This window comes from Euwallacea fornicatus, chromosome 25, assembly GCF_040115645.1.
Source record: "Euwallacea fornicatus isolate EFF26 chromosome 25, ASM4011564v1, whole genome shotgun sequence".
NCBI lineage: Eukaryota > Metazoa > Arthropoda > Insecta > Coleoptera > Curculionidae > Euwallacea > Euwallacea fornicatus.
In genome coordinates, this window is record NC_089565.1 from 2,311,720 (window position 1) to 2,326,107 (window position 14,388).

A 14,388-nucleotide genomic window follows, 5' to 3' on the forward strand; every position below is an offset into this window, starting at 1 on the left:
ATGATGAGGTAATGAAAGTGTAGTGATGTAGCAGTGAGCATTATAACAACTTTATGCTGATAGGACATTAGGACAAGGAAGTTGCTCCTACAACAAAGGGAAAGTGCTAGTGAAGTTTATTAATTCATAATTCAACAGACATATCACCCTCTTATTGTGACCATTGTAACAACTGAGTAATTATGAAGTTAACTAGAGATTTCACCAACATATCTTGCCATTTAATAACTCTAAATAGTCGGATAAAGCACCTTCTTCATTGCCTTCTTTTCCTCATGGTCCTTTCCCTTTTCCAATACCTTTCTCGCAATCTTAAAGTACCTGCAGAAGAGGACCCAAGTCATCAAATAGATCCCTGGGTGGAATATGGAATTTTTAGCACTTGTGTTTTGTATGCTCTTCGATTTGTGACATTTCTATCATTACCGCAAGTGATATTTAACGTTATTGGACTCACATTTTATAATTGTTTCCCAGAAAAAGTTACTTTGAAGGGATCACCTTTGCTAGCACCTTTCATTTGTATTCGAGTGGTGACTAGAGGGGATTATCCTGATTTAGTTAAAAGTAATGTTAATCGCAATATGAACAAGTGTATTGATGCAGGATTGGAAAACTTTTTAATTGAAGTTGTGACTGACAAACATATTGGGTTGGACCAGCATAGACGTGTGCGGGAGCTGGTAGTGCCACCAAACTACCAGACATCTACTGGAGCACTTTTTAAGGCCAGGTGAATATATTTTACTTTAAAAATGGTATTCTATACACCAACATTGTGAAGTATATTATTTTGAACTGAACATCAAGTTAAATCCCAAAGTGTGCAGTATTGACAGATGTGAGACATGAGGGTCCTAAATGCCGCAAAATTTTTGTACATATACGATTTTTTCCATTAGTAGATTTAACTGTATTCAATAAAATTACAAGAACTTTATTCAAATTAACCATAAACTTGATCCAAAACACAAATTGTGTTTCATTTGAAAATGCAGTTCTATAGAAGTCAAATAAAATAGAAATGGATTTCATGAAGATATTGTGCTGTTTTTAGCTTCCTAGGTAAATAATGAGTCATATTAGTGTCATTTTTATTGTTGAGGAATTGAATAACAGATCATTGGAATAATCTATTGTCAACTGTTTTATAAGAAATATCATAAAAAATAGTTTAGAGTTATTTAACGCACCCAATAATGATGTATTTAAAATTTAGTAATGGAAAAACATATGTATTTAAAATTGCTGCCAGTTTTATCAATATTGATCATTTTGATAATAGCTGCAAATCTATCTATCTTAATAATCTCTCTTCTGTTGTCTTACCATACACTCCTATGACCATTCTAACCTGAATCATCTTGGGATCTTTGTATGTTAGGAGTAAGAAAATTCCCACGAACTTGAGGAACTGTCAACTTTAATTAACTCTTCATTCTATAAAAAAATCAATTACATATCAAACTCCTAATGCAATGCATATGTTAATTTGCATCTTTTACCAATAAGTCTGATCAAAAATCAATGTAAATTCATTTTCAAACATTCTTCACTCCTTGGGGGAATAATAAATTCCAATATTTCTACGCTTGATATTATTAATTTTTCTGGAAATTTTGTGAAAAGCAAGTAGGGGTCTCAACAAGTTTTATTATTTCAAGTTTGATAAAATCCTTTATCATTTTTATTATCAATTTTAAGTAACATAGATTTACTTGTAGGAAATTCATCAAAATATATTTTTATTTCCTTATTATAATACAAAACACATTATATAATGTCATTATAACAAATTAGATAATTATTTTTAATTTTCATATTTATATTTAACAAAATGCGAAAATTACATCATTTTTATGATAAATTATCGACGTTAAAGGATCCTTAAAATGTTAATAGATAAAATATGTGTCAGTAAATTCTGGTTTCAGAAATACAAAGTCTGGAAAGATGCGTTAGTGATGGTTACGTGGAATAATAGTGTGTCATGAAGGAATGACTAATATTGTAACTACTAATTTTTATTCACGACGTCATATATTTCAATTTTGAATTTTAAAAAGGGTGAATGGCAGTACGAATTGCTCGCAAGTTCGTTTAAAAAAAGGTACTATTCGGGCTATAATAAAAAAATATCAAAGAACTGGATCAATCAACCTCACACTAAAACATGAACGATCAGAAAAGCTAAACAAAAGAAATGTGCGAAAGATAAAGACTATTAGTTCGAAAAATCTATTTATGTCTTCTGAGAAAACTCTATCTAAGCTGAAAGCTTTCGGAGTTTCTGTGTTTTCAAGGACTGTAAAACAAAGATTAATCGTAGATAAATTATTTGCACGTAGACCAGTAAAAAGAAAACACTTCTCAGTAAAAAAATTGAAAGGCTCGAATAGAGTTTGCTGGAGCAATGTGATGGAAATTATGAGTGTATTTAGTCGAAATTAGGATTAACAAAACAATAATGCACCAACCGACTTTACCTATAAACAGCAAAATCACTACTGCCGTACGAGCATCGTGAAAGATTACAAGAAATATTTCCCTTTTTATATACACCTGAATCAGCTTGGTGCGTACACAATATGAGTCAATCCATGTCGAAATTATTATTTATCTATTACTATTTAGATATTACTTTTGTATATCGATTTGTAATTTAACAAGTCCGACACGATGAATCGAAGTTCAATTTGTTTAATTACGATGGCATTTAATACGTTAGACGTCCCACTGATCAGCGATTAAACCCTAAAGACCCTCAGACCTATCGTTAAGCATGCAGGAGGATCGGTAATGATATGGGGATGTTTCAGCGATTTTGGTATTGGCCCACTACATAGAATAAATGAAGTCATGGACAGACTTATGTACAGGGATATACTTCAAAATGTTATGTTACCTTATGTTGAAGATAATTTACCCTTAAGATTCTATTTTCAACACGACAACGACCCCAAACATTCTTCAAAGTTGATTTTTGAAATGATTTGAAGGAAGTTGTCATGTTTTTATTTTCATTTTTAAATTGTCCATCTACTTTTGACCATGTGAATTTTGAAGATGTACTTTTTTATTGACAATAAAGTATCTTTATCAATATTTGTTTATTATTTCTTATAACGTATGCATGATTTAATTGAAAAATTCTGTTTGTCTATCTGCTTTTGGCCATTACTGTATAACAATGCTGACTGACGAATTTTGTTCAAAATTATTTTTAATTTTTTCTTGATAACGAGAGGTGATCGAAAAAAAAGTATTGAGAAAAGTTGTTGCCCTTGAAGGGTTCCACCATCAGTTAAAATTTATGTACTTATTCCTGATACACCTTGTCTAAGTAATTTCAGATTTCAGTCGGTTCACAATCTATTCTGACTGGATTTTAAGGATCTACTTTGGACGATCATAATCTTTTTTACTAAATTTTAAAGTTAAAATATATATTTTTTTAATTTACTGAATATTAATAAAATCACCAGTGACGCCTTTTAAAAACGATATGCTGATTTTAAATATGCAAGAAATATACAGGGGCTTGCATTTAATTATTAAAAGCACCATACATATCCGATCAAACCGAAAGTCACTAAAAGCTTGTTAATAAGCAGTAAATGGCATTCATTCCACACAAAATACATATAAAAAATTTGTTTAAAATCAATTAAAACTTAATAAATGGCAATCCAAAAATAACTTCGTTTATACCTAGTAGATACACTACAGCTCAAAAGTATTTGGGCATCTAATGTTTCATAATAATTGGCACGAAAATTAATGAAAAAAATCTATGTCACGAGCTTCTTTAAGATTTCGGGTTTCATTTCGTCTTAAGCTGCTTCTAATTTATTGAAGGTAATTGGTGCATGTGGAGACCAATTGCCGGACCTCTCTCTCCTATTTGTCCCACAATAATTCAATTAGGTTTAAATCCGGGCTCTGAGGAGGCCAAGCCATTAATTTAACAATACGTTCCATTTCTAAATCGTGCAAATATTCCTTACATAATTTGCATATGTGTTGTGGATCATTGTCTTGTAACATAAAATTCTGATCTAAAAGCATTGATCCAGAAGGTAGGAGTATTGCATGAGTTTCTAAAATGTTGCGGTATCCTTGTTTTCTCAAAATCCCTTCGAGTCTCACGATGCCACTCAGAAGTGTGCCAGCAAAACAGCCCAAAACCTCCACGTTTAACAGTAGACAGAAAGCACTTCTCTCTTGCACTTTCATCCATTGCTCTACGAACACACGTCTTTGCGTACTAAATAATTCAAATTTCAATTCATGTGTCCATAGCGCTTTGTTCAAGTCTTCTATCGTTCAATGTCGGTACTCCCGGGCTCATAATAGTCGTTTTTGTTTATTCCGATTGCGTAAGAAGCGTTTCTTCATAGCTTTTTGTCCTTGAGGGCCACATTTCTTTAGACTACGTTTTATCGTAGAAACACCGACTAGCTTTGACAGCTCAATATTTATTTCTCCAGTAATTTCTGAAGCTGTTTTACTTCAAATTCTCTTACTAATGAATGCGATTGCACGATGATCTGGAGATGTTTCCCCCTCTGTTCTTTGTTCAGAAAACTACAAGTTTTTTAGTATTTTTTTTACAATATAGTCAACAATTAAATGCATTTAAAGGGGATATTTGCACTATCCATTTATTTAAATAATACAAGAAAATAAGGACGCCCAAACACTTTAGAGCGGTAGTGTACATACAGATGCGAGCAATAAAATACAGCCATCAACTCATTACGAATCTTGTAGTGATTCAGATCCTATGAAATTTTTCAGGAATTCATTGAGTTAGGTAGGTGCAATGTGTATTTCCCCCAAATGACAGAAAGATGATACATCCATCTAAACAGTAGAAACTGTCAAAAATTCAATTGTTTCTATCCGTGCGCTTTTTGACAGATATTCTTATAAACGTATTGTGACATTATTAAGTGAAATTTATTCATTTTTATGATAATAATTTCTGGCAAGTAAGATCAGCTTGTGAAACTTTATTTTTCTTAGAATATCCTGCTGTTTTCTTTTAAAAAAAATTAAAGAAAATGGGTCGCAACAAGCACTGTTCTTCCGATGAAAGGCGTCTGATAAGGAACCCTAAATATGAAGGGCTATTATTCCGGTCCATCGCAAGAGTTATTGGATGTTCTGTCGGAATGGTCCAGAATACTTTTAAAGACCATCTGAATCAAGAAAACAGAGGTAAGGCTTCTAGAACAGAACTTGAAAGCGAGAAGTCCCCGACAGGCGCCTCTTTTGAAAAAAATTCATCGAGTAGCTCGCAAAACATTCGCTCGAGAACTCTTAGAATGGCCGGGAGAGGAAAATCAGAAAAAACGGCGAAACATTCTATGGAGTGACGAATCCAAGATTATGCTGTTTAATTCAGACCATTCAGGATTGATGCGAAGACCCTCATGATTAACGTTTGACCCTAGATACGCGGTGAAGACCGTAAAGCATGGAGGCGGTAATATAAAAATCTGGGGATGTTTTCCTTGGACTGGTGCGGGCCCTCTCGTAAAAATTGATGAAATTCTAACTAAAGGATCATATTTGGACATCTTAACAAACCACATGTTGCCGTATGACGAAGAAGACAGGCCTTTAAAATTAGTGTTTCAGCAAGATAACGACCCAAAGCATACAGCAAAGGTTGTGAAGATTTGGCTTAGCACAAAATCCATCGATGTTATGGGTTGGCCCCCACAATCGCCAGACTTGAATCCTGTAGAAAACCTTTGGCACTACTTGAAAAACCATGTAAAAGAAAGGAGACCAACTTCCCTAAAGGATTCATGGGCTACAGCTCTAGAGGAATGGCGGAAAATACCTATCGAGTACTGCCAAAGGGTTATCGCCTCCATGGTGTCGACAAGTTTTGGAATCAAACGGGCTCTCAATTAAATACTAATGATAAAATTTTATAACTTGTAAATAATTTGTTCGTTTTTTTTTAATGTTTAATAAGTTTTTGTCTATTAAATGAAAATACCCCATTTTTTAATTTTTGTTTTTTTTTTGCTTTAATTTTCAAAATTTCGCACATATTACTAATAATTTACTGTAACGTAATTAAATACTGCCTTAGACAAGTTCTCGACATAGAAGTATTATTTCTCGTAAAAACAATACAGAGCGTTAAGCAGAAAATGTGCAAGTGTATTTACGTCATTGCTCGCATCTGTATATTATTCCGACTAAAAATAAGGGGTCGTAAAGGAGAGTTTGCGTTTTTCCCTTGAATAAATAATGAATAAGAGCAGCCGAATGAGATAAATCAGTAAAGTTAATTGAGGTTGTCGACGTTAGGAATTTAACGCATAACCATTAACCTGAGACCATATCACATTTGATATTTGGCAAATTGATACTCTTATTCATCACTTTACTTATTTATCAAATTCTGCTATTGTGAACGTCTATTACATTTACAGTGAAACTATTTTTACTGGTGAACTCAGATGGGATGTTTTATTAGTTCGAACAACATCCATATGTCAGTGTGATATTCAAGTTTCATGCAAATATCCATACTTTTTGCATCCCTCTAGGGCCCTACAGTACTGCTTGGAAGATAAAGTCAACATCTTGAGTGATCAAGACTGGATAGTCCATCTTGACGAAGAAACCCTCCTCACAGAGAACTCCATCCGAGGTATTCTCAATTTTGCGATGGATGGCAAGCACCATATCGGACAAGGCCTAATTACTTATGCTAATGAAGAAGTAATGAATTGGATTACAACTTTGGCTGACAGTTTTCGAGTTGCAGACGATATGGGCAAGTTGAGGCTCCAGTTCTACAGTTTTCACAAACCTCTGTTCAGCTTCAAGGGATCGTTTGTTGTTACGCAAGTGAGTCTATTTATATCTTATACCATTAGTACTGAAAAATTTTGATTACCTAAAATCCTCATATTTATTGCATCACTTCCGCGCAAACGGTAAAAATTCCCAACTCAAACATTTTTTCACGGAAAATTAATTTTGTATTTAATTAGACGTTAGTCATGTTTCTCTAATGTATTTTTAAGGTTGTTTATGCATTGTCTCTAGCCTTTATTCATTATCACATTAGATTCACATGGTGTCGGGGCGTGATTCCTGCAATTCATTTTGAATTAATTCACATTAATTCTAGACTGGCGAGGAAGAATTTCCCTTTTAGAAATAATTCGCTAGCGACTGTAACCTTGAGGTCATAATTTCAAAAAGTCTAATTAAATGGAAAATAAATATGTCGATGAATGTTGCATATTTCTGCGAAAAAAAGGTCTCTTAAATATTTTTTATAGCGTTAACCATTTTCTGGAAAAAATAATCATTTCCCGACTAATACTAAAGCTCCAAGACTAAAGATACGTTACGTTATACTTATAAAAGAATAATAACTAAAGAAGACGATGAAAATGCCTTTCAGTTAGGAGAATTTCCCTTTTTCGCATGTTACCGTGCACTATTTGAAAAATTTCTTCGGTGTATTTTTCATTGTATCAAACGATTGAATTATGCGATTTCTCAATTGTAGATTAGTGCGTTTTTGTTTTTCAGAGAAACGGTTAACGTTATGAAAAATATTTAAGAAATTTTTTTACCGAATAATCAAACTTCCAGAAAATCATATATACTTTTTACCAGCGGGCCACCATATTTTTTGTTTAAAATGTTCAGGGTCACACCAATGGGGACGCCAGTGGTGAAGGCAAAAACAATTTTTCCCCTTTAAAAGTGTATCTCTACACCTGTTTTACGCTCCGCACCTTCAATAAAAAGATTTTTAGCTGGAAGGAACTTATTAAGAAAAAATTTAAAAAATATATAATCATATTTTTTTATCTTCCTGTATTTCAAAGAGGAAACGAACCCATGCTCCTATGAACTTTATTTCTTATTTCAATCATCGTTTACTTACAATAAACAATTAGCAGACTTGTCCTGAGACACCATCTGTACATACGAGTGGACAAGACGAATATGCAATGAACAAAATGTCATTGCCAAAAAGACACTTATGTAAAAATAATTTTCTTAGCAATTTTTTAGAAAAATGTTTTAAAATTCAATATTTTACAATGGAAAAAAACATAAGTGGAAAAATATGAATTCTATCATGCTTCCTAACTAGACTTTTCTCCAATTTTCCAAAACGCATAACGTTTCTTTCCTAAGGTCGATCTGCCGATGCAACATCCTGTATACTATCCAATATGAAGAAGAATGTTGAAGAATGTGTGAATTTTTCATTTTGATGAACATTGAAGATACGTACTGCAGGTGTTATGTGAGATTTAGTGAGTGCAAGCGAAGGGCTTGCACTTACCAAAACCCCGTATACATAACAGCGAAACAGGTACTGTGTTAATTACAGAGTATGATCGATATGCATAAGTGCGATAAATCGTTCCAATAAAGAAATAAACATATAACGATATAACATAAATATTTCCATTACGAGCTGATAATCTTAATTAATTGGTTAAGTTTTCGAAGTCCTGGTCAATTGTTGTAACGTTACTCCTTTGAAATTACCACAATGTTTGCCCGACCGTATTTTTTCAAAGCAAACCAAAATAGTCCATAAAGACTATCATTGATAACAGTTTACTCCAATTAAGTCCAAGAGTTCATGTAACGTATCAGAGATTGAGTAGTTTTTATTGAGGACTTGGTCACTGAGCAATCCATTCCCAATTTCATGTGGAAATTGTTTCTCATATCACTCAAGTGAACAAATAGATATGTTGCTAACTATATAGGTATTTTATCGATGGCCTTGATCTCCTTTCAATGATCTTGAGTGTCAAAGAATGTGTATTAATTTTATTGAATGTGTGAATGTGCAAGTTGAACTATATATTTGAATTTGATTGTTCATATCAGTAAGGATTCACTACGGGATTTACGGGTGTGTTTACTGATTATATTCTTCATATTACCTGTAAATAAAGTATGAATGTATAGTTAGTTCCGTATAACAATGCTCGAGTCGCTGACAATGATGATGTTTTTTTTGTTAAATTCGCGATTCAGCTATATTTTTGATTTTCACGTTACATAAAAGGTAATGTGCGAATTATTATATACATATATATAAAACAATGTGTTAGCACATGCAGAAAAAGGATAACCCGATGAAGGATCTCCTAGTTTCAGATGGATAACTGTGAAAGAGTTTTGCATTTAATAATCGCAAAGGTGTTAGGATCCACTGATTCACGTCCGAGTACAAGATTAGGGTGACTTGAAAAATTTCTCGAAGGTTGTACAAACTCGGGTGTAGGAGGGGAGGGAGGGCGGGAGGGGGGGGGTTACTTTGCCAGCTTAGGATGGCCTCTCTTCGAAGTTCAACACGATCTTAAACAATGATCACGTGTTTTCATGAGCTGTTTATAAAAAAGTGGCATTTTCCTGAAATGCGTCACCAGCATATTTTTTCCCTCCGCGGTTTTATCTGTATGTTGCAAATTTTACGACTTGTGTCAGTATCATTGTCCTTTCCTTAAACTGCCTATAAATCCTGTCGTTGCGACTATAGAAGATCGCCGTGGACGGTGCGAAACTACTAGGAACTTTGGAGTAAGTGCATCTAGTATGCAACAAGTCCTTCCGCGGTATGAAGAGACTGAGCTGCTCCCTCGAAGACCCGGATCCGAAAGGGCCTTAACGGCTCGAGATGACAGCTTTCTCGTTTGTATTGCTTGGAGGAATTAAGCAACTGAGACAATTTCCCTTCGAATCCATTTGCAAGAAGAGAGAAATGTAAACGAAGGTGATTGGACCGTTAGGAGGCGACTTCATGCTGCTGGATCATCTTCTAGGGTTAAAGTCAACGGGGGTTCCCCCTTCTCGTCGATACCGGATTGCGAGGTTGAATTTTGCACGAGCACAGTTAGCTCGGACAGCAGAGGATTGGAGTCCCGTATTGCTTTCCGATAAATATCGATTTTGTCTTACTGCCTCAGACAGATGTGTGAGAGTGTAGCGACGACCCCTCCAAAGATATGTTCGAGAGCATGTTGCTGAATGACTTTCATTTGGTGGAGGCTCAATTGTGACATGGGAAGGAACTTTTTTAAAGCCCGTACGGACTTTGTCTTTGTCTAAAATTGGACTCCAATGCGTTCAAGTACATAATAGAGGTTCTCGAAGACCACGTTGTACCCGTTCATGATTAATCTTGCGAAGAACGAAACCTTCATGCATGACATCAAACTGGTCACGTGGTTCCCGCATTTCTCGACTTGGTTCAAATCACGCGATTTGTCTGGTCTGTTCGAAGTCCGAATTTGAATCTGATGGAGAATGTTTGGGACGAAATAAAGAAACACTTATGGAGACACGTGCCGGTTCCTAAAAATTCCGGGGAGTTTCGCGGAATGTCGGTGCGAGAATGGGACAATATTCCGAAGAGTTTGATTCAACCTGATTCGAAGCTTGAATCGTTATCTACGAGCTGTTATCACTGCTAGAGGAGGAAATACTCGGTACTGAAATTTCATGGTAGGGATAAATGCATGTTCTTCAACTCTCCGTTCAACGGCAAGGTGTGTGAGCTCACGATAAAATAAAATTTTTTCATATTTTTTTGCAAATTTCATATTTAGAGTACTTTTCAGGAACATAAAAAGCAACTATTTCTTCAATACAGAAATATATTTTTTTTTATGTCAATAGCTTTCATATGGTATATTCTTCTGATGGACCCTACCCGTTTGAATGTGAAATCTATAACGCACCTGTTCAGCAGAGGGTTAATTTTATTATTTTTAATGCATTTTGCAGCAAGAACAAGAATTCCTTTTTATTCGAGCAATCACGACAAAATCACCGCATACGGTTAGTAAATTGTGTTACAGGCGAAAGAAGTTTGAATAAACTATAAACTATTAAATTAAATGTAAATTACGAAATGAACTTGTTTTTATGCTCAAGAGTGTATTCGAAATTGTCATTACTCAAAATTTAGCCCGATCTGTTTCTTTTCACTGGAAATGTATCAACGATCTAAATAATCTAATCTACTTTTACTCAAATTGATTATTTTCTCGGAATAAAGGTTTCGTTGATGCAATACGTCCTTGATGAAATCAATTTAGAAAATCCAATTGCAATGAAAAATGAGAGAACGATCAAGGGTCACAAGGATTAAAGATGAAGAGGTTTTTCAAGGAAGAAAATTCTTAATAGCTGCAGTTATTCTAAAATTTCATTTATTACAAAAGCTCATACTTAACAGGATACGTACTATATTTTATTGTTTTACTACCGATTGCGTATCATTTTTATTGATTAACTGCAAATAGGAAATGTACAAATGGAATCAACGTCTTTAATTGACCTAGTAATCGACTATTAATAACTTTTCCACCTCATAAATTAAGCTGTGTATTGAAAATCAATTCTGATACAGAGAGAGATTAAAGTCCTCAATGAATTCGTGACAATTACTAAAACATTTTCGTGGCAATGCCCAAACACTTTAAATTTTATTTTTAATCGTGCCCTTTTTGACTTTACGAGCAATAAATGAAGATGAGCCATTCATTAGATAAATGTTTTTAAAGAGAAATTCCTGTATTTTTTCCCGTGATCCGTGTTGCATTTATTGGACGAAAGAAGTTTTGATGAGAATCAAGTTCCTTCGTTGATATTTGTTATGAGTTCGGAACTCTCACGTAGGAAATCGAACGAACACCCTTTACTTAATTGTCCAATAAATACCGCGTATTTAATTGTCCTTTCCCGGCGTGCTGGTTGCCTTTCGAAGTCACCTTCCGTGTCCTATTCGCCTTTGTTGAGATTTAAACTGAGTCCGATTTCAACCCAGTAAAAATAGAAAACATTAATGGGCCCAAAACGATTTGAGTAGTTCACAAAAATTCGCATTATTAAACGGGATCAGTTCAACGTTTGAAGCTTAGTCTTAAACTTACAGTACATTTCATGACCTGAGAACAGTTTTACGATAATTACTAATCTTGATGTTATTTATATTTGAATGCATAATGAAGAGGATCTTGTACGCTCAACGACTCATTGAGGTCAGGCTAATTCACTTTAAACTCGTTAGATATATTTTACTGATGTTAATGAGCTTAGACGTAAATATTTAACCCTCGTTAACCTCATAGGTCTTGTGTCAAAAAACCTTTCGTGCATTTGTAATTTTATACCGGATGATTCATTAATTATTACGGTTAAAAGGGTTATATTCTGATAACTATTATCTATATTATAATCTTTGATTCGTAACAAAAGCGTGCGTAGTCATAATTTGAATGACTAATTCTCAATGGAAGATAATAGTTAATTATTGTTCGAGTTGAATGGATATATCAGATGTTTGATATACATTTTTTTTTACACGCGCCACATGGGCTTTTATGTCTTACATTTTTAGCCCCACGTTTAGCTCTGCTCTGTTAAGAGTTACAATTATAAAACTCTAACATAACAAGTGATGTATTTTATATAACCGTTCGCTGATACTGTTTCTCTTGCGGTTTCTTTCGAATCAAACGTTTTGACAAAATTTCGTAAACTATGAGAAATGACTAAAAAAATATGTTTCGTTTATTGCAATGTTTCTCCCATTGTAGGTAGCAGCTGAACGGGCGGTGTCATTCGACAACGGACGCGACGGCTCCATTGCAGAAGACTGCTTCTTCGCCATGAAAGCCTACAGCATGGGCTACAGCTTCAACTTCATTGAAGGAGACATGTGGGAAAAATCTCCGTTTACCATAATCGATTTCATCCAGCAACGAAAACGCTGGTTGCAAGGCATACTTCTCGTAGTACATTCCAAATCCATACCCATCCGATACAAACTATTTCTTGCATGTTCCTGTTACAGTTGGGTAACTTTACCCCTATCTATCAGCAATATTTTACTCGCCGCATGGTTCCCCATACCTTGTCCTTCAATAATGGACTTTATAGTGGTATTTGCCGCCGGCGTTAATATCTACATGTTCATTTTTGGCGTTCTCAAGTCTTTCAACGTATATCGATTCGGATTGCCGAGGTTCTTTTTGTGCATTTTGGGAGCTGTGGCCGTGATGCCCTTCAATTTAGTTATTGAGAATATTGCCGTGATATGGGGCTATTTCGGTCATAAACATAAATTCTACGTGGTGAACAAAAACATCGGAACCCCAGTGACTGTGTAAGAGCCGTGTAGTTCATCCTAGTCTTCTTTGTTTTGTTATCTGTGATAGTTGAAGTAAAGAGTAAGATCTCATGATTATTTGTGTAAGTAGACCTTTCAATAAACATCGCACTAACATTAAGTTTTATGGCTAGTACAGAGAGGATTGACTATTTTCTTCATGGCCAGCCCTAAACACAATTTTTAAATTGTTTTTTTTTATGTGTGAATCACCAGAATCTTCTGTCGAGTTAAAAAAAAAAACAGGTGTTACAATCTCTAAAGAAAATAACGATTTTATTTTTTATATCCTGCATATTTTTCTTAAATTAATTTGATTTCTCGATTTTAAATCTGTATGAATAGATATGGTCGATGTACATGTCTAAAGAAGCAGCATCTATCGATGGTGGGACCATAAAACTACAATCAGGACAAACCGGAAAATTTGTTATGTACTAATGTTATCTAGGGCCAACGATAATAGAAGGCTTACAGTATTGCTTGTTTCCATAGGGAGTTGGGTTTCCATTAGAAACAACGTTGTAGAGATTACTGAGTCACTTCGCCGATTTTTGATTTTGTGTTTTTTTACTTTACGTTAACGCTATATCAACGTCGACCCATAAAATAGTTGGATTTATATTTTCGTTAACATAAACCGTAAGACATGACATCCGTCATTATCTAACATCAATATAATTTATAATATTGAATATTAACGAACGTCTAACGGTTCACATTAACGAAACTACAAGCTCAACTTAACTCCAACCCACATTATCTCCATAGAAAAACTATGTTGTTGAAAAACAAATCACCCCAATAGTTATATTCTATTAAACATTATTAAATCCTTAGATATTAATATGTGATTACATGTATAACATTTCGCGAAAATCATTTTAAAGAAATCGTTTTATAGGAAAAATCCAAAAGCAAAATCAAAATTCTCATGAACTCTCTTACAGCGGTTTGACGTCACAGAGCGGTATAGTGTACTGTAACCAGACGGTGCGGTATGAAATAAATTTAAGATTAGCGAACAAATTTGGCTTTTACTGACCTACATTGTATTACTACTATCTAGAAGAACCATATTTTGAATTTTTTGTCGCAAACTACTTGTGGTTGCAAATAATCTGATTTGGAATCAATAATCTGAACTGAAACGTAAAACGTCACATAATGGTCAATGCTTATTTCCTTATTGA

The 14,388-nt window shown here is 34.3% G+C and overlaps 1 protein-coding gene across 2 annotated transcripts; it reads left to right on the forward strand.

Annotated features, from left to right (window-relative positions):
- Positions 1–182: 182 nt before the first annotated feature.
- Positions 183–14,224, forward strand: egh (beta-1,4-mannosyltransferase egh). Of its 2 annotated transcripts, XR_010733380.1 has the most exons (4): positions 183–733; positions 6,576–6,879; positions 12,624–13,278; positions 13,541–14,224. XR_010733380.1 is itself a non-coding variant. In XM_066296363.1 (3 exons), the coding sequence occupies exons 1-3, from the start codon at positions 183–185 to the stop codon at positions 13,194–13,196; spliced, it is 1,428 nt and encodes a 475-aa protein (XP_066152460.1). In that variant the 3' UTR covers positions 13,197–14,224. The 2 variants fall into 2 exon arrangements, 1 of the variants encoding a protein (XP_066152460.1); XM_066296363.1 differs by having other exon boundaries at positions 12,624–14,224.
- The last annotated feature ends 164 nt before the right edge of the window (positions 14,225–14,388 follow it).